This window comes from Scyliorhinus torazame, chromosome 4, assembly GCF_047496885.1.
Source record: "Scyliorhinus torazame isolate Kashiwa2021f chromosome 4, sScyTor2.1, whole genome shotgun sequence".
Lineage (NCBI taxonomy): Eukaryota > Metazoa > Chordata > Chondrichthyes > Carcharhiniformes > Scyliorhinidae > Scyliorhinus > Scyliorhinus torazame.
The window spans coordinates 193,893,014-193,914,237 of NC_092710.1; the positions used below are offsets into that span (position 1 = coordinate 193,893,014).

A 21,224-nucleotide genomic window follows, 5' to 3' on the forward strand; every position below is an offset into this window, starting at 1 on the left:
AAGATCAGGTTCGAGGCTAGGAATCCTGCAGTGAGTATCTCCACTCCTGACTCCCCAAAGCTTGTCCAGTCTACAAGGCAAAAGTCAGGTGTGTGATGGAATGCTCCCCACTTGCCTGGATGATTGCTGTTCCAACAATACTCAAGCTCAACACCATCCAGGACAAGCAGCCCATGTGATTGGCACCCATTCCACAAACATGCACTTCCTCCACGACAGACGCATAGTAGCACCATTTACAAGATGCACTGCAGGAACTCTCCAAAGCCCCTTCGGCAATAGGCAGCAGATACCTGGGAACACAACCTGTAAGTTCTCCAAATTACTCACCATTCTGACTTGGAAATATACCGCATTCACTGTACCTAAGTCAAAATCCTGGAGCACCCACCCTAGTAGCACAGTGAGTGTACCTACACGCGTGGACTGCAGCGGTTCGTCATCACCTTTTGAGGGAAACAGGATAAGCAACAAATGCTGGCCTAGCAAGCTGCACGTTCTCCCCGTGTCTGCGTGAGTTTCCTCCAGGCACTCGGATTTCCTCCCACAAGCCCTGAATGATGTGCTTGTTGGGTGAATTGGGCATTCTGAATTTTCCCTCGGTGTACCCGAAAGGCGCTGGAATGTGGCGACAAGGGATTTTCACAGTAATTTCATTGCCGTGTTAATGTAAGCCTACTTGTGACACTAATAAAGATTTTTATTATTGTTACATCCCATAAAATGAAGTTTAATAAAATATCCTTGATTTCCAAAGGACTTTTGATAAGTGACCACACAAAATATTAATGGGCAAGAGAAGAACTTATGGAATTGGTATAATATATTAGCATGAATAGAAAATTGGTTAATGGACAAGAAAAGGGTGATCTCCACATTGAAATGTTTGATTCCGAAGCCAGGATGGGTGTTGTTGAAAAGGATGTGATTCACTCTTGTTGTTGGATCTCAAACATGAGGAAAACATGATGTGCAGATGCCAGCATTGGACTGGGGTGGGCACATTAAGAAGTCTTATAACACCAGGTTCAAGTCCAACAGGTTTGTTTCGAATCGCTCGCTTTTGGAGCGCAGCTCCTTCATCAGGTGACTCACCTGATGAAGGAGCTCTGCTCCAAAAGCTAGTGATTCGAGACAAACCTGTTGGACTTAACCTGGTGTTGCAAGACTTCTTAATGAGGAAAACAGGTTTAGGACTGAGAAATTTCTCCACAATGCATTATGAATCTTTGGACAAAGGGTTACGAGTGCTCCATCATTGAGTATATTTCATAGAATTTACAGTGTAGAAGGAGGCCATTCAGCCCTTCGAGTCTGCACCTGCCCTTGGAAAGAGTACTCTACTTAAGCCCATGCTTCCACCCTATCCCAGTAACACAACCTAAAATTTCAGACCCGGCGCAATTTAGCATGGCGAATCCACCTAACCACATCTTTGGACTGTGGTAGGTAACCGGAGCACCTGGGGGGGGGGGGTGCAAATTCCACACCCCAAAGCCGTAATTGAACCCGGTTCCCTGGAGCTGTGAGGCAGCAGTGCTAACCACCGTGCTGCCCTATTTCAGTCATATTTATGACTGAGACATATTTTTGCTGTCTCGGGATCAAGTATTATGAAAGTGGCATTGAGGCCAAAGATCAACTGTGATCATGTTGAATGGTGGAGCAGGTTTGCAGTTGTATGGTCTACTCCCGTTTATGTTAACTAAAAGGTAGAATTATGAAATGGATGCAGGATCAGAGACTTGGGTGTATATATACTCAAATCAAGGTGTCAAAGGCCAAAAAAAAGTTTAGAAGGCGTATATGGGATCCTGAACTTCTATCAATTAAAGTATATGGTACAAAAACAAGGAGATTATGAAGATCAAAACACCGGTTTGACCTCAGCTGTAATACTGAGTCCAGTTCAGGGCACTGGTTTAGGAAGGAGTGAATGTTAGGGTGAAGAAAAGATTTATGAAAATGGTTTCCAGGATGAGACATTTTGATTATGAGGAGCGATTAGAGAATATATTATCTGTGTAATGGTGCCAATGGGCTTAATTTCAAAACGTTTTGTCTTTTGGGAGAGATCAGCAAATGGATTCTGTACTACTGCCTAACACAAGCCTACCTTCACTATTCTTGAAAATCTGTCCTGTGAGATGAGTGCAAGATGAAAAGCTGCAACAACATTTTTTTTTTTTTTTTTTTTCAGCAATAATTCATATGTCCTGGTTCACATTTCACTCTGCTTACCTAGGCGTCTGCATTTGTAACTAAATAAATTGTTGTTTTCAGCCATTCTTTGGAATAGCGGGGAGGAAACGGTACAGAAAGGTGAAACCTTATCTCCAGGTTGAGTAATAATAGGATGGCCTTATGATACTGGACTAGCAGTCCAGAGCTCAAATTCTAAATTCATCATGATTTGCGAATTTAAATTCCATAAACGTGGCTTGGCGTAGTGTGGTGTCCTCACCAAGAGGATTTGCTGCTCTTGACTGTGTGGTCGACTTGTAATTGTCATCCTATGCTGCGATCAACACTCATTGTTGTTCAGACAAAGGTATTTAAAACTGATGACTGGATCCCAGGAATACAAGGCTTTGAGCCACCAAGAACACTGACCTACCCAAATGTCAAGTTGGCATTTCTAATTAAATTTAAACTTAATAAAAATAAGGAAAAAAACATGATTTTCTTCCTTGTGGAAGCTCTTATTTGTGACATGCAACTCTTATCTATACTGAAATCCCAGTAACTTTTGTCAGAACCCCTTTGAGCAATATTTATTAGCTGAAGAAATGTCATTTTAAGAGAACAGACTTTTCTAAGTTACAAAACTATTATCAAATGTGTTTTGACTTTCAGCCAATGAAACTGGGAATACAACCAGTCAGAGCACTGAAGGTTCCACTAAAATGCAGACGTCAGTTTCAGAAAGCGGAGCTGGAACAATGGAAGCATGTAGTCTGGTGGTGGTTGTTGTAGAAAACAAAGTAAGTTTTGGTTCCGATTGAGTTTTTGTATGTAGATTTGGATCTTCATCTGTTTGCCACATTAAATTATGTCAAATGATCTTTTTTCCCCAATTAAGGGGCAATTAATGATCTTTATTAGTGTCACAAGTAGGCATACATTAATACAGCAATGAAGTTACTGTGGAAAGCCCCGAGTCCTCACACTCCGGTGCCTGTTTGTGTTCACTGAGGGAAAATTCAGAATGCCAATTCATCTAACAGCACATCTTTCAGGACTTGTGGGAGGAAACCCACACAGACACTGGGAGAAAATGCAGACTATGCACAGTGACCCAAGCCAGGAATTGTACCCAGGTCGCTGAATTTAGCATGGCCAGTCCACCTACCCCTTGGGTTGTGCACATCTTTGGATCGTGAGGGTGAGACCCACACAGACACGGGGAGAATGTACAAACTCCACACAGACAGTGACCCGAGGCTGGGAGCTGTGCTACCATGTCTCCCTGAGTGATGTGAAACGATACTTGAAGCAGTTAAATACAGCACTGATGTTCAAAAGATTTAACTCCATTTATGATTCTATTGATCAGGCAACTTTCAGTCCTGACCCATCTGTTTTTGGGCCAATAATTTGATGTAATGTATATTTACTCTACCCCCACCCCCCCTCACAAGCAAGGAATCTGAGTTGCTGTGCCAGCTTTTCCACATCTACTTTGTCAAGATTGTTCAGAATCTTGTACTTCAATCTGTCAACCCTGTTCTAAACTCCAGTGAACACCAGCCCTGTTTGTCCAGCCTTCCTTCTAAGACAACCCACATATTCCAAGTATCAATCTAGTAAATCTCCTCTGAACTGCCCCCAATGCATTTATATCCTTCCTGAAAAAAGGAGACCATTCAAGGTATGGCTTCACCAATGCCCTATAAAACAAAAGCAGAGCATCCTTTTATGTTCAATTCTTCTCAGTATTCCATTGCCGCCTTAATTGCTTTTTTTGTTAAATTTAGAGTACCCAATTCATTTTCTCCAATTAAGGGCCAAATGGTAACATTATGGTGGGGCAGGCAATAAACAAAGAAATAACTGGTGCATGTAGAAATAGTACAGCAGTTATCATGGGGGATTTTAATCGAAATGTCGATTGGTTTAACGAGGTCGGTCAAGGCAGCCTTGAGGAGCAGTTTATAGAATGTATCCGCGATAGTTTCCTAGAACAGTATGTAATGGAACCTACAAGGGAACAAGTGGTCCTAGATCAGGTCCTGTGTAATGAGACAGGATTGATTCAGGATCTCATAGTTAGGGATCCTCTCGGAAGGAGCGATCACAATATGGTGGAATTTGAAATACGGATGGAGGGTGAGAAGGTAAAATCAAGTTCTAGTGTTTGGTGCTTAAACAAAGGAGATTACAATGGGATGAGAGAAGAACTAGCTACGGTAGACTGGGAGCAAAGACTTTATGGTGAAACAGTTGAGGAACAGTGGAGAACCTTCTAAGTGATTTTTCACAGTGCTCAGCAAAGGTTTATACCAACAAAAAGGAAGGATGGTAAAAAGAGGGGAAATCGACCGTGGATATCTAAGGAAATAAGGGAGAGTATCAAATTGAAGGAAAAAAACATACAAAGTAGCAAAGATCAGTGGGAGACTAGAGGACTGGGAAATTTTTAGGGGGCAACAGAAAGCTACTAAAAAAGCTGTAAAGAAGAGTAAGATAGATTATGAGAGTAAACGTGCTCAGAATATAAAAACAGATAGTAAAAGTTTCTACAAATACATAAAACAAAAAAGAGTGGCTAAGGTAAATATTGGTCCTTTAGAGGATGAGAGGGGAGATTTAATAATGGGAGATGAGGAAATGGCTGAGGAACTAAACAGGTTTTTTGGGTCGGTCTTCACAGTGGAAGACACAAATAACATGCCAGTGACTGATGGAAATGAGGCTATGACAGGTGAGGACCTTGAGAGGATTGTTATCACCAAGGAGGTTGTGATGGGCAAGCTAATGGGGCTAAAGGTAGACCAGTCTCCTGGACCTGATGGAATGCATCCCAGAGTGCTAAAAGAGATGGCTAGGGAAATTGCAAATGCACTAGTGATAATTTACCAAAATTCACTAGACTCTGGGGTGGTCCCGGCGGATTGGAAATTAGCAAACGTGACACCACTGTTTAAAAAAAGGAGGTAGGCAGAAAGTGGGTAATTATAGGCCAGTGAGCTTAACTTCGGTTGTAGGGAAGATGCTGGAATCTATCATCAAGGAAGAAATAGCGAGGCATCTGGATGGAAATTGTCCCATTGGGCAGACGCAGCATAGGTTCATAAAGGGCAGGTCATGCCTAACTAATTTAGTGGAATTTTTTGAGGGCATTAACAGTGCGGTAGATAACGGGGAGCCAATGGATGTGGTATATCTGGATTTCCAGAAAGCCTTTGACAAGGTGCCACACAAAAGGTTGCTGCATAAGATAAAGATGCATGGCATTAAGGGGAAAGTAGTAGCATTGATCGAGGATTGGTTAATTAATAGAAAGCAAAGAGTGGGGATTAATGGGTGTTTCTCTGGTTGGCAATCAGTAGCTAGTGGTGTCCCTCAGGGATCAGTGTTGGGCCCACAACTGTTCACAATTTACATAGATGATTTGGAGTTGGGGACCAAGGGCAATGTGTCCAAGTTTGCAGCCGACACGAAGATGAGTGGTAAAGCAAAAAGTGCAGAGGATACTGGAAGTCTGCAGAGGGATTTGGATAGGCTAAGTGAATGGGCTAGGGTCTGGCAGATGGAATACAATGTTGACAAATGAGGTTATCCATTTTGGTAGGAATAATAGCAAAAGGGATTATTATTTAAATGATAAAATATTAAAATATGCTGCTGTGCAGAGAGACCTGGGTGTGCTAGTGCATGAGTCGCAAAAAGTTGGTTTACAGGTGCAACAGGTGATTAAGAAGGCAAATGGAATTTTGTCCTTCATTGCTAGAGGGATGGAGTTTAAGACTAGGCAGATTATGCTGCAATTGTATAAGGTGTTAGTGAGGCCACACCTGGAGTAGTGTTCAGTTTTGGTCTCCTTACTTGAGAAAGGACGTACTGGCACTGGAGGGTGTGCAGAGGAGATTCACTAGGTTAATCCCAGAGCTGAAGGGGTTGGATTACGAGGAGAGGTTGAGTAGACTGGGACTGTACTCGTTGGAATTTAGAAGGATGAGGGGGGATCTTATAGAAACATATAAGATTATGAAGAGAATAGACAGGATATATGCGGGCAGGTTGTTTCCACTGGTGGGTGAAAGCAGAACTAGGGGGCATAGCCTCAAAATAAGGGGAAGTAGATTTAGGACTGAGTTTAGGAGAAACTTCTTCACCCAAAGGGTTGTGAATTTATGGAATTCCTTGCCCAGTGAAGCAGTAGAGGCTCCTTCATTAAATGTTTTTAAGATAAAGATAGATAGTTTTTTGAAGAATAAAGGGAATAAAGGTTTATGGTGTTTGGGCCGGAAAGTGAAGCTGAGTCCACAAAAGATCAGCCATGATCTCATTGAATGGTGGAGCAGGCTCGAGGGGCCAGATGGCCTACTCCTGCTCCTAGTTCTTAAGTTCTTATTTAGCGTGATCAATCCACCTCCCCGTGTCTGTGTGGGTTTCCTCCGGGTGCTCCGGTTTCCTCCCACAGTCCAAAGATGTGCGGGTTAGGTGAATTGGCCAATGATAAATTGCCCTTAATGTCCAAATTGCCCTTGGTGTTGGGTGGAGGTGTTGAGTTTGGGTAGGGTGCTCTTTCCAAGAGCTGGTGCAGACTCGGGGGGCCGAATGGCCTCCTTCTGCACTGTAAATTCAATGATAATCTATGATTAATCTGGGACAAAGGTTCGGCACAACATTGTGGGCCGAAGGGCCTGTTCTGTGCTGTATTTTCTATGTTCTATGTTCTATGTTCTAGCCTGCCCATCTATGGGTTGTGAGGGCGAACCCCACACAAACACTGGGAGAATGTGCAAACACCACACGGACATTGACCCAGAGCAGGTATCGAACCTGGGACCTCAGCGCCATGAGGCTGCAGGGCTAACCACTGTGTCACCGTGCTGCCCCTTAATTGCTTGTCATACCTGCATACTAATTTTTTGTGACTCGTGCACTAGAACAACTAGATCTCTGTATCTCAATTCTGCAGTCGTTCTCCGTTTAATGCTCTGCTTTTTTATTCTTCCTGCCAAAGTGAACAACTTCACATTTTCCACATCATACTCCATCTGCCAGATTTTTGCCCACTTTCTCAACCTATGTATCCACCTGCAATCTCCTTAGGACCTTTTCACAAACTTTCTTACCTATCTTTGCCATTTTCCTACCATGCCTTCGCTCACCTCATCCAAGTTATTGATATTAATTGTAAATTGAGGCCCCAGCACAGACCCCTTTGGAACTCCACTCATCACATCCTGCCAATCAGAAAAGGGCTCATTTATGCATGCTGTTTTTTTTTGTTTACAGTCAGCTGATCAATCTTCTATCCATGCCAATATATTATCCCCTCCACCATGAGCATTTATTTTTCACTATAACCATGGCATCTTGCCAAATACCTTCTGGAAATCCAAGCGCAATCCATCTATAGGTCCCTCTTTTTTTAATAGAGGGTGTGTTACTCTTTCAAAGATCTCTTTTCTTTCTGCCTTCACCTTTAACCCTTGATTCCTTTAACCCCAAGACCTATATTTAATTCATTCTTCAAATTATACAACGTTTTCGCCTCAGCTACTTTTTGTGGCAGAGAATTTCACAGATTCACCACTCTTGGTGAAGACTTTTCTCCTCGTCTCAGTCCTAAAATCAGCCCTTATCCTCAAACTGCGGCCCTCTAGTTCTGGACTCCCCCACCATGGGGAACATTCTTTTTGAATCTACCCTGACTAATCCTGTTAGAATTTTATAAGTTTCTATGAGATCTTCTCTCGCTCTTCTAAACATCAATGAATATAATCCTAACCAACATAGTCTCTCCTCATTTGACAGTCCCGCCATCCCAGGAATCAGCCTGGTAAAACCTTTGCTGCACTCTCCATAGCAAGAATATCCTTCCTCTGATAAGAACACCAAAACTGCAAGCAATACTCCAGGTGTGGCCTGACCAAAATTACAATAAAACATTTCTCTTCCTATACTCCAATCATCTCGCTATGAAGGCCAACATACCATTTGCCTTCTCTACTGCCTGCTGCACCTGCGTGCTTGCTTTCAGCGACTAATGCCCAAGGACACCACTTGAGTATACACCTCTCAATTTACACCCATTCAAATAGTCTGCTTTCCTAGTTTTGCTATCGAAGTGGATAACCTCCCATTTGTCCACATTATACTGCATATGCTGACTCAGCCTGCTTAAACTCCGCTGAAGCATTTCTGCATCCTCCTCACAGCTCACCCTCCCACCCAACTTTGTGTCATCTGGATATTTGGAGATACTACATTTAGTTCCCTCATCCAAATATTTAATATATAATGTGAATAGTTAGGGTCCAAACACACATCCTTTGGTACCCCACTAGCCGTTGCCTGCCAATCAGAAAAATACTTATTTATTCCCACTTTAGATTCCTGTCTGCTAACCAGCTTTCTATCCATCTCAAGACGCTACCCGCAGTCCCATACACTTTAACTTTTAATTTTCTGTGTGAGACCTTGTTGAAAGCTATCTGAAAGGCCAAATAAACCACATCCACCGTGTCTCCCTGGTCAACTCTACTAGTTACCTCTTCCAAGAATTCCAGTAAATTTAACAAGCATGATTTCCCTTTCATAAATCCATGCTGACTTAGTCTGATTATACCACTGCTTTCCAAATGCTGTGTTATGAAACCCTTGATTATGGACTCTAGGAACTCTCCTACTACCGACATTAAGCTCACTGGTCTATAATTTTCTCTCTTGCCTCCCTTTTTGAATAGCGGGTTATATTAGCTATCCTCCAATCTGTAGGAACCACTCTAGAGTCCAAAGATATTTGGAACATGACTGCCAATGGATCTATTGTTTCTAGTACTTGCATCCTAAAGTACTCTGGGATAACCATTATCAGGCCCTGGAGATTTATCTGCCTTCAGCCCCATTAATTTCCCCAAGACCATTTCTCTATTAATACTAATTCCCTTCAGCTCCTCACTAAAACTTGTTTCTCAGAACACAATTTCCTTATGCCAAGTCATGCTGACTCTTCCTGATTGTTTGGAATTTGTCCTCAGTGCCCAGCTGTTGCCTCCTTAATGATCAATTCTACCACCTTCCCAATGATAGATGCCAAGCTGACTTGTCTATAGTTTCCTGATTTCTACCTCCCTACCTTCTTGAATAGAGGGGTCACGTATGCTACTTTGCAGACTGATGGAACCTTTCCAAAATCAGTAAGTTTTGGAAAGTTAATAACCACAAAATCTTCTACCTGATTAGCCACCTCTGTTTTAAGATCCTAAGATGACGTTTATCAGGATCCGGAGACTTGTCAGCCCGTAGTTCCATCAGTTTGCTCGGTACTGCTTCCCTAGTGATTCATAGTTTTGCCAAGTTCCCCTCTCTCTCTTCCACCTCTTGATTTACAGCTATTACAAGAATGTTTTTTTGTATCTTGAGGCCAATTCGGTCCATCAAGTCCAACATGTGTCCTGTTGGGGCACTCCAGCCAGTCCGACTCATAACCCTGCAGGTTTATTTCCTTCCAAGTGCCCATCCAGTCTCCAAAGAGTCCTGTTGCAACCTGCATTATAGATGGCCACCTACGTACTATCCTGACCTCTCACTACCGTGGGATCTGGAACCTACAATCCAGGAAAAACTCATCCTGCCGGAGATCACTTCAAAAGTAATAATTGGCTATAAAACATTTTGGGCCGTAACTTCCAAGCGCCCCTGCGTCAGATTTGGGGGGTGGCCCAAAGATCCGCTGGAGAATCCCTCTTGGAACTTTCCAGGTAAGCATTTGCATGGCAATTGTCCAGGAGCGCTAACTTGCCCCAGGGAATTGTGCTGTGCTATGAACGATCTGGTATTTAAATGTTTTATCCCACCCTATCTACAACTGGCTCAGGTTACACCTGCGGTGCCATCATGTGGCATTATATTGATAAATTCTGATTGGGCTTGGCATCTGCATAGGTTAATGTCTGACAGTTGTCCTGTTGGTTGATATTAAAGTTTCATTTTAGGAGACTCCCATTACTCTGATTTTGTCACTTTAATATGATTGCACATGGAATGAGGGGATATTTCTTCATCCTTCATATATGTGCAACCCAACTTGATGGGGGGAAAAGACGCAACTTAATTAAGATTTACATTTTCCCTTTGGACCAACATTCCCCGTTTCACAACCATCTAAAATATACTACAAAGATAACTTCTGGCAACTTCCAGAAGTTTGTCGTCTGCAGCGGCAAGTTTATTGGTTAGTGAAGTTAATTAACAATGTGTACAACCTGAGGCTGTTAGCCTGATTGAATAATTTGTTGCTAAGCTTCAGAAAACTGTGCTGGGTAAGTATTTGTTACTGTCCAGAATATATTTTCTACTATTAATGTAAGTTTTAATAAAATTACTGCTGAAACACTTGTGTCTATGGAGATGAGTTCAAATCCCAGTGTTTGTATGCAAGACTATCTTTGGCTATAAGGTTTGATGTGAAATTTAATTTCGGCAGGCTCAACCCAGTTTCTAGTGGTAATGTGGGCTTTTTGAAGTCAATATGTGGCAGAAGAGATTTACTCTTCCTTGAAGCACCACTGCAAGATGTATATTCCATGTTGATGTTGGATGCCTGCGATGGAAAGGGTTCCATTGCCCAGCATTAATAATTCCACCCCCCACTGAACAAGTGCCAAATTTTAGATACTTCTAACAAAGTTAAAATGTTTAAGCCAATGGAAGTGTTGATGGTCTTCCTGAAACCAAAGCCTGCAAAATATATATAACATAAAAATTGAGCAGTGTTAGGCCATTCAGCCTCTGATCTCCGGGTAAGCGTTCTCCAAGGCGGCCTTCAGGACGCGCGACAACGCAGAATCGCCAGCAGAAGCTTATAGCCAAGTTCCGCACACGAGTGCGACCTCAACCGGGACCTGGGATTCATGTCGCATTACATTCATCCCCCACCATCTGGCCTGCGAAATCCTACCAACTGTCCTGGCTTGGTACAATTCACACCTCTTTAACCTGGGGTTACGCCATCTCTGGATCTGTAAAGATTTAATCACCTGCTAATGCTCGCATTCCAAGCATTGTCTGGCATCTTTGAATCTGTCTATATATATATATATATATATATATATATATATATATGTTTCTGGAACAGACCTCTTCATTCACCTGAGGAAGGAGCAGCGCTCCGAAAGCTAGTGACATCGAAACAAACCTGTTGGACTTTAACCTGGTGTTGTAAGACTTCTTACTGTGCTCACCCCAGTCCAACGCCGGCATCTCCACATCATGGCTATTCATAAGGGCATGGCTGATCTGCATCTTCTGTGCCATGCCCAAATCTCTTGCTTGCCTTTATTATCCAAAAAATCTAGCATTCAGTCTGAGAAACTCATGAGCCTTATCGCTCTTGCCTAGTCCTAGTTTTCTGTATACTTAAAATATAAACGTAAATGTTTCTCTTCCGGAAAGGTCTTCCAAGCAGTATTAAGAATGAGGCTGCATTGTGCTGTAAGAAACATACATTTTTTTGTTCCCTTGATCGTTATTACATTTTATTTTAATTACTTGAGAATATATCCATTTAATTTTATATATGTTTTCCTCTAGGCAGCTGCAGAAGAACTTTGTTCTCTTCTCAGTCAAGTCTTCCAAGTTGTTTACACAGAGTCCACAATAGATTTTTTGGATAGAGCAATATTTGATGGTGCTTCTACCCCAACTAAGCACATGTCTATATACAGTGGTAGGTGTTGATGAATACTAAATTATTTGGCATTAAATTATTTCGCTAAGATCTCAATTTAATTCTACATTTGTCCGAGTTTTTCGTACTGTCCAACTATCAGTGTGGTCAGCATCAAATTATGGCCATTCATTTATTTCTGATTTCTGATCTTGATCCAATTGCACAGATTTGCAATGCAATGTTCCAGTTTTGGTGGCTGGATGTATTCAAACCCAACTGGGGAGCTGGATTTAAATATTGAATTTATTTAAATTTGTAGAAAAGTAGAGACAAAAAAGATTTACTCTATAGTAATCTGTATATTTGGCCTTACCTCTTTGTATCTATAATTGGATAAATGGACTGGATTTTGTGGTTCATGGCAAACAGCACCAGTGGTGTAGTAGTTGGCACTGCTGCCTCACGGCGCCGCCGACCTGGGTTCGATCCTGGCCCTGGGTCACTGCCCGTGTCTGCGTGGGTCTATCCTCCACAACCCAGCACGGTAGCATTGTGGATAGCACAATTGCTTCACAGCTCCAGGGTCCCAGGTTCGATTCCGGCTTGGGTCACTGCGGAGTCTGCACATCCTCCCCGTGTGTGCGTGGGGTTCCTCTGGGTGCTCCGGTTTCCTCCCACAGTCCAAAGATGTGCAGGTTAGGTGGATTGGCCATGATCAATTGCCCTTCGTGTCCAAAATTGCCCTTCGTGTTGGGTGGGGTTATGGGGATAGGGTAGAGGTGTTGACCTTGGGTAGGGTGCTCTTTCCAAGAGCCGCTGCAGACTCGATGGGCCGAATGGCCTCCTGCACTGTAAATTCTATGATCTATGATGAACCCAAAGATGTGCAGTGTAGGTGGATCGGCAACGCTAAATTGCTCTTTAATTGGATAAAAAATAATTGGATACTTTAAATTTTTTTTTTTTTTTCAAAACAGCACCAGCCATTAATCTCACATGTACCAACAGACATTTTGGGGGGAATTTTGAACTTGAACCTGTACCCCGTGAACAGGATAAACAACTGTGTTTAACAATTCTTCGTGGTGTAAAGTTAAGTGGAAGTTATAATAATTAAATGTCAAATCTGGTACTTGAAATGAAATCAATGGGCAGAATGATGGGATGAGAGACAAAGAAAAGTTTTAAATGTATAGTGACTCCACAGGTTTTTATTCAGATTTTAGCGGAGTAATACTGGAGCTGCAGTCTTCAAATTATTTTATCTCTTGCTGTAATATATTCTCATGTTTTCAAAAACTGATTCCTTCCATTGAGCATATGAACATAAGAATTAGAAGCAGGAGTAGGCCACTCGGCCCCGTCAGCCTGCTCCGCCATTCAAAAAGATGATGGCTGATCTTTTTTGCGGACTCAGCTCCACTTACCCGCCAATTCACCATGGCCCTTAATTCCTTTACTGTTCAAAAATCTATCTTTGCCTTAAAAACATTCAACGTTGGGCAGCACAGTGGCGCAGTAGGTTAGCCCTGCTGCCTCACGGCGCCGAGGTCCCAGGTTCGATCCGGCTCTGGGTCACTGCCCGTGTGGAGTTTGCACATTCTCCCCGTGTTTGCGTGGGTTTCGCCCCCACAACCTAAAAAATGTGCAGGGTAGGTGGATTGGCCATGCTAAAATTGTCCCTTAATTGGAAAAAAAATGCATTGGGTACTCAAAATATATAAAGAAAAAAAAAAAAAACATTCAACGAGGTAGCCTCAACTGCTTCTCTGGGCGGTGAATTCCACTGATTCACGACCCTTTGGGTGAAGAAGCTCCTGCTCAACTCAGTCCTAAATCTGCACTGCCTTATTTTGAGGCTTTGCCTCCTCGTTTTAGTTTCACCCTAGTTTTAATTTCACCTGCCAATCGACACAAGCTCACTGCTTCTATCTTATCTATTCCCTTCATAATTTTACATGTTTCTATAAAATTCCCCCCTCGTACTTCAAAATTCCAATGCGTATAGTCTCTCCTCGTGAGCCAATCCTTTCAACTCCAGAATCAACTGAGTGAATCTCCCCCCCCCCCCCCCCCCCCCCCAGTGCCAGTATATCCGTACTCTATTAAGGAGACCAAACCTGGCCGATGGAGGTACTCCAGGTGTGGCCTCACCAGCACCCTATACAGCTGCAACATAACCTCCCTGTTTTTAAACTCCATCCCTCCAGCAATGAAGGACAAAAGTCCGTTTGTCTTCCTAATGACCTGCTGCACCTGCAAACCAACTATTTGCGATTCATGCACAAGGACACCCAGGTCCCTCTGCATAGCAGCTTGCTGCAATTATTTACCATTTAAATAATATTCCATTTTGCTCTTATTCCTACTAAAATGGATGACCTCACATTTACCAACAGTGTACCTCCATCGGCCAGACCCTTGCCCACTCACTCAAACTATCCGTATCCCTCCGCCGACTTTCCATGTCCTCTGGACACTTGCACTACCACTCATCTTAATGTCATCTGTGAACTTTGACACATTACAATTGGTCCCCAACTCCAAATCATCTATGTAATTTGTAAACCATTGCAGTCCCATCACTAATTCCTGAGGCACACCACTAGCCACTGATCGTCAACCAGAAAACACCCATTTATCCCCACTCATTGCTTTCTGTTAGTTGGAGAATTATCCACCAAAGATAGTCAGTTAGTTAAAGTGAAATTGTAACCTTTGTCACGAGTATTTATTTGTTTTGCGATACACCGTCATTCTTTTTGAGGTCTAAAGTTTTTCTTTTGGGTGATGCATGTAAACAAACTGAACTGGTAACTACCTGATGGCTAAATGAGTAAATGCACCAGCACAGAGGCACTAGTTCAATCTCTACCCTGTGCAGAGCTAGCTAGTCACCAGGCTGTCTGCCATATAACCTCAAGCCTTGTACAAATCCTTCTTCTTTGGGGGACATGATGCAGGCCCTAAACCAAAGTTTAACATGACCCTAAAACTTGGAAATCCTTAACAAAAGCAGTGCCAGAAACACAACTCATAGCTTTGAAGTGATTGAATATCTCTCTTTTTAAATGTAGTAGTCAAACTTGGAAAACCTAAACATCGATGTCACAGTTTTCAACAATGGGGTCATCGCTCAGTCTGCCCTCACCAGACGCCCCTAATATTTCACTGGGATCACTAAGTGTAAACAACAAAGTCAGCTATTAGGCCCCGGACAACTCTGCAAGTTCTCTGAAAGATCTTTCTTTGTCCCATTCCTTTGCCCTTTCCCCATGTCTTCTGATTTTTAAATAAAAGAGCATCATGGGATGCGGCAGCTGAAGCGTTCGTGGAAGTGTCCATATTTTAACAATAAAAAAATTAGATCCGTAACCCTCTTACTCACTAACTAACAGAGCAGTTTCTCTCTCCCTAATCAAAAATATCTCCCATCCATTAATCTTCTCTCAACCTTCCAGTGTAGGGATCAAGTTTCTAGAGAACAGTTGAGAGGTAGCTTGGGCTGTGTCTTGTGCCTTTTTTAATCCTCCATTTCTTCCATCCCGCTCCTACCCTTTTCGAGGGTGTTAATGCCAAATCCACCCTCTGGTAATAACTAATCCAACATAATCCACAGTGGGAACCTGGAACAAGTCTAAAGGTGAAGAAAAAAAGGACATTTGGCCCTCAGCTCCGTACCCCAGCATCATACTTGCAGGAACAAGTATACTGCCAGTTCTGCCCTATTCAGCATTTTATGCCAGACGTTTATCATTGTATAAAGCTGTTGTTTGATATTTTTAACTTGTCATTTCACCAATTTAAATTTATCATTCTAGCCTACTTTTCTGTCTGTTGAGTGGTGTCATGTCTGAGTACAATGCCAAATGATGCCTTTACCCACTTGGTGAAAGAAGAAGCTTTGATTACATTTCTCACCCTAAGATTTGAAGTTTACATTTGCACTCTTGTTTTAATGTTTTTTTTTTTGAAAACAGATGATTCCAGTAAAGCGGACGTTAAGGAACCGTATGATGCAGAAATTAGTAACTTGTAAGTATCTTATTGTAGCTCTCTTTGAACACTCTGTATTGTGGGAACTAAGTTTTTTTTAATATTAAAAGTGCTGTTGTTATAATGATCAATGGGTACTTGACATGATTAAGAGTATTCAACCAGACTGAACATGAGCAATAATTAAATTCAAGCTGTTCTTTTACCGGAGTAGAAAATGAGCTTTTAAGATTTAATCTGATTCATTCTGTTCGAACATGAAAATATAGCTGTTTTGATAAAGGGTTTTTGTGCTTGCTCTTAAAAAAAACAAGTGAGGCATTTTGGGTTACCCACTACGATTTTGTTGGAAGTATATTGCCCCCTTTTCCCTTGCACCTCCAACACACCGTTGGTAAAGGCTATATAAATGATTCATGCATGTTCATTTGCTGGTCTGTGTTGTATAAGTGACCATTGTAGGAGTGCTGCAATTTGCTTGAACACTAATAACTGTGATAGCTCAACTTTAAAGGGTCATGTAGTAAGATATTCTTAAGTATGTCCAAACAACAGCCTGCTCTGGATCTGGTCCCAAATACATAGTCAGTGTACCTGCTAAATTCTCCCCCACAACACCCCAAAAAAATCATAGAATGACAGTACAAGAAGTCTTCTGGCCCATTGTGTTTGTGCCAGCTCTATTTGTGCTTTGTAGGAACAAAGGGGTAGGAATAAATCATTTAGCTCCTTGAGCCTGTTCAATGGGACTGTAGTTGATATGTGACCTAACACCATATATCTGGCGTTGCACCATATCTCAATATATTTAGTTAATATTGTTGAAGTTGACAGAACTGATTGAGGAAGTGATTTTAAAAAGCATGCAGGTTTCTGGGCTTTTATGTATAGAGGCATAAATGCATACAAGCAAAAGTCATGATGGACTTTATAAAACGTGGCATTTTCACCCTCTACTCAAGCATGTGAATAGTAAACGTATAGTAAGAGACTGGGTAGGTTGTATTCGCGACAATAAAGGTAATACACACTTAGAGGCACAGTGTTTACCAAGAAGCTGACAAAATATCAGAAGCGGAGATATTAAGAGATGAAGGATGAGGTGAAAAGTTATGAGCAGGATGTATTGGAAAGCCTGGCTTTGCTTGGTGAATACGTCACCTGGTCCAGATGGCTTGCATCCAGGTTACTAAAGGACATATGGATGACGATAGCGGAGGACTTGTCGTCATCCCTCAAACTGGCCTGTAGTTTCATGCTTTCTCTCCTTTTTTTGAATAAAATGCTTACTTCAACGATTTTTCAATCTAATGGGATCTTCCTGGAATCTATGAATTCTGGAAAACTAAAACCAATAGATCAACTCTCTCCTTAGCCACTTTCTTGAAATCAATCAGAACCTAGGCATGTCAACCCTGTTCCAACCACTTGAGCATCACTTCCTGGTGCTTTCTTCCTCCCTCCCAATTCTTCATTTACAGCTGTTTCTTGGCTGTGGCTTATATCCTCTATAGTGAAGACTGATGCAGTATACCTATTCAATTCATTTGCCATCTCTTTATTTTCTTCCATTAACTGCCCAGATTCACTTTCTATTGGACCTTCTTGGTGATTACTCAGAAGGGCCCAGCAATAACATCCTTTCTCAGATAAGGACACCAAAACAGCATACAATACTACAGGTATGGCCTCACCAAAGGCCCATACAATTGCTGTAAACATCCCTGTGCTCAAATCCTCGCTTATGAAGGCTCGCATACAATTTTTTTTTTTTTTTTACTGCCTGCTGTATTTGTGCACTTGATGCATGAGTACACCAAGTATCCACCTCTCTCCATTTACACCCATTCACATAATCTGCCTTTTGGAAATGGATAATCTCACATTTATCCACATTATACTACATATGCCCACTCAGTTTATCCAAACCCAGCTGAAGCATCTCTGCATCCTCCTCACAATTTACCCTCCCACCCAACTTTGTATCATCTGCAAATTTGAAGGTACTATATTTAGTTCCCTCGTCCAAATCCTTAATATATTGTTATGGGCCAGGGTTTAGAGAACCCGAAAGTGTATCATGGAGTTCACCTGACCCACAACTTTTAATAGATTGTGGTATGGGGAGCACAGGGCCCACTCTACAAGTGTGGTACTCCAGAAATGGACAAGTATTTTTTAAAACAGCAAAACAATGTTTATTCTATTAACTCAAATTAACCTTTCTAAAACAAACAGTGAACATCTTAGCAACCAGTAAATCAAATACACCCCCCCAAAGAATACAACACTTAAGTAATCTGTAAGCTGTCCTTTTAACACCCAGAAGACTTGACTTAAGCCTTTAAACAGGAGCACATCAGGGTTTACATTCACTACTGAGAACATTTATAATTCTGAATTCACCAAATGATCCAGAGATAGTGTTTTCATGGCAGAGAGCTCAACAGTACAGCTGCTTTGACTGACTTCAGCTCCAACACACTGAAAAACGAAACCAAAAAGACACAGACACACCCAAGCTTTTCTCAAAGTGAAATTAAAAAGCAGAACCAGAGCTCAGCTCCACCCACACTCTGACATCACTGCAGTAACATGATCAGCCAAACCATTCTTAAAGCGACATTCTCATGACAATATAATGTGAACAGTTGGGGTCCTAGCACAGGTACCCCACTAGTCACTGCCTGCCAATCGTAAAAGGACCCATTTATTCCAACTTTGTCCTTCCTGCCTGCTAACCAGCTTTCTATCTATCTCAAGACACTACCCGCAATCCCATGTGCTTTAACTTTACATAGTTATAGGATCAATCCTCACTTTGTTAACTTTTCTTTTTTAATTATCTATGTTTACTATTTGTCTTTATAGTTCTAGCTTTCGCTCGTACTCTAATTTTTTCCTTATTAATTTTTTCCTTATGAATCTTTATCATTCCTTGCTGTTTTTTAATATTCTGTCCAATCTCTGACCCACCACCATCTTTGCACAACTATATGCTTTTTCTTGACGTTTGATATATTTTTAGTTACCCACTGGTGATCCTCCCTTTGGAATTTTTATTTCTCTGACTGTTTCTGTTCTGTATATCCTTAAATAAGGAGACCAAACTGTACACAATACTCAAGATGTAATCTCACCAATACCCTATACAACTGTAGCAAAACCTCTCTACCTTTATATTCCCAATACCTTTGCAATAAACAGCAACATTCCATTTGCTTTCCTATTCACTTAATATGCTTGCATGCTAACTATTTGTAATTCATGTACCACGACATCTAGATCCCTTTGTATCTCAGTTCTGTAGTCTCTCCCCATTTAAATAATATCCACTTGGTAGGAATAACAAAATAGCATAAGTTCACAATTTCCCACATGATACTTCATCTGCCAGATCTTTGCCCTCTCGCTTAAAGCTATCTTTATCCCTTTGCAGATGCTTTGTGTCCTCTTCACAACTTACTTTCCTATATACCTTTGTGTCATCAGCATATATGATGTGGCGATGCCAGCCTTGGACTGGGGTGAGCACAGTAACAAGTCTTGCAATACCAGGTTAAAGTCAAAGAGGTTTGTTTCAAATCACTAGCTTTCGGAACACCTGGGGAAGGAGCTGTGCTTCGAAAGCTAGTGATTCAAAACAAACCTGTTGGTCTTGAACCTGGTGTTGTAAGATCAGCGAATATGGTAGACATGCAATCAATCCTATAATCAGTGTCATTAATATGGATTGTAAATAATTGAAGCTCCAGGAGTCATCCCTATGACATTTGCATCTTTCTTGCATCTTGCCAACCTGAGATATAACGAGCACAAAGACGAGGAAATTATGCTGAATATTTCTAAAGCACTCGTTAGGCCACAGCTAGAATATTGTGTCCAATTTGTGTCACATGTTAGGAAGAAGGTAAGGGTTTGATGAAGGGCTTTGACCTTCAGGTTAAAATGGTAGAAAAGCTGCGATTGTTTCCCTTGGAGCAAAGGAGATGGAGGGTAAATTTGATTAGAGGTGTACAAGATTTACAGGTTAAGATAGAAAAGGAAAAGCTGTTTCTATTAGCTGTTGGGACAAGGGCTAGGGGCCTGAGATTTAAGGTCTTGGGCAGGGATGCAGTGCGGATGTGAAGAAGTTGTGTTTATGCAGCCAACAGTGGTAAACTGGAAGTCTGCGCCTCGAGATATTGGAAGCAGTGACAAATGATTTTAAAAGGAGATTGGATGGGCACTTGAGGGAAATATACAAGGTTAGTGCTGGTGAATAGGACTGGCACAATAGCTCTACATGAGCTGACATGACCTCAATGGGCTGAATTGCTCCCTTTCTGTGCCTTAATGAGTGACTCTTAACTCCGGTTGAGATCAAACTAGTGTTGTGTCCAATTCTGGACACCGAACCTTCAGAATGAATGCAGAAAAGATTTGCGTGAATCGTTCTAGAGATGTGGGACTGCAGTTAAGTGGATAGATTGGAGAAGCTTCGTTGTACCTGAGATTTGGTATAGGTGCTCAAAATCATGAGGGTTTTGGACAGGGGATGGAAAAATTGTCCTTGTCAGTGGAATGATTGAGAAACAGAGGACACTCATTGTATGCTGAGCAACAGAAGAGCCAAAGATGGCATGAGGAAAATGTTTTTGCAGCCAGTGATTAGGATCTGGAATGCATTTCCTAAGTGGTGGAGATAGATTAAATTGTGACTTACAAGGGAGCTAAATGAGCACCTGAACAAAAAAATGGATGGCTACAAGGAAAGGGCCGAGAAAGGGGACTAACTTGGAGAGTGTCAGCATGGGAGCATTGAGCCAAATTATTGCTTCTGTGCTGTATAACCATTCTGATTCTCTGACTGACATGCTATCCAATTGCTCCATCATAAATACTAACACAAAGCAAATAATCAACCTTGTTTTCATTTTCATCAGTTTAGGCCCACATTGCTCCAGATCACCCTCTTTCCTAACATCATTGTAAACAAAATGGTGTTGATTTTTGACATCCTTTGCAGGCTTATTTCCATAGTGCTGTCTTGCTGATATTTACCCTTTATGCATCTTCAGTTGCTAGACTAATCTGTGTTTTTGGAAATGTTTTCTTAACCTTATGTGTGCATTACCTCTTTAGTTCATGCTTTTTGGTTGAACTGCTGTCCTTCAGGCTTAAACTGGTTCCGTATCACATTCTACATCACTGTTTTTAACACCTCCCGTTGTTTTACCCAGTAACAGATTTTCCCAGTTTATTGCAGACAGTCTGTCTCATCACATGAAGTTGGCTCACCGAACCTAAATCTAGATTCTTGGTTGTTTTGTGCTTCTCATTGTTTCTCATTTCGTGCAGTATGTTGAACTGAGTCATATTGTGATTATTCTTCGATAAA

At 41.6% G+C, this 21,224-nt stretch overlaps 1 protein-coding gene across 3 annotated transcripts in view; it reads left to right on the forward strand.

Moving 5' to 3' along the window:
- Positions 1-21,224, forward strand: part of ccm2 (CCM2 scaffold protein) — a 151,130-nt gene that overhangs the window by 87,836 nt on the left and 42,070 nt on the right. For all 3 annotated transcript variants that reach the window (XM_072499049.1, XM_072499047.1, XM_072499048.1), the window contains 3 exons: positions 2,857-2,984; positions 11,770-11,905; positions 15,829-15,883. In XM_072499049.1, coding sequence (XP_072355150.1) covers positions 2,857-2,984; positions 11,770-11,905; positions 15,829-15,883 — 319 coding nt within the window. The remainder of the gene's footprint in view (positions 1-2,856; positions 2,985-11,769; positions 11,906-15,828; positions 15,884-21,224) is intronic.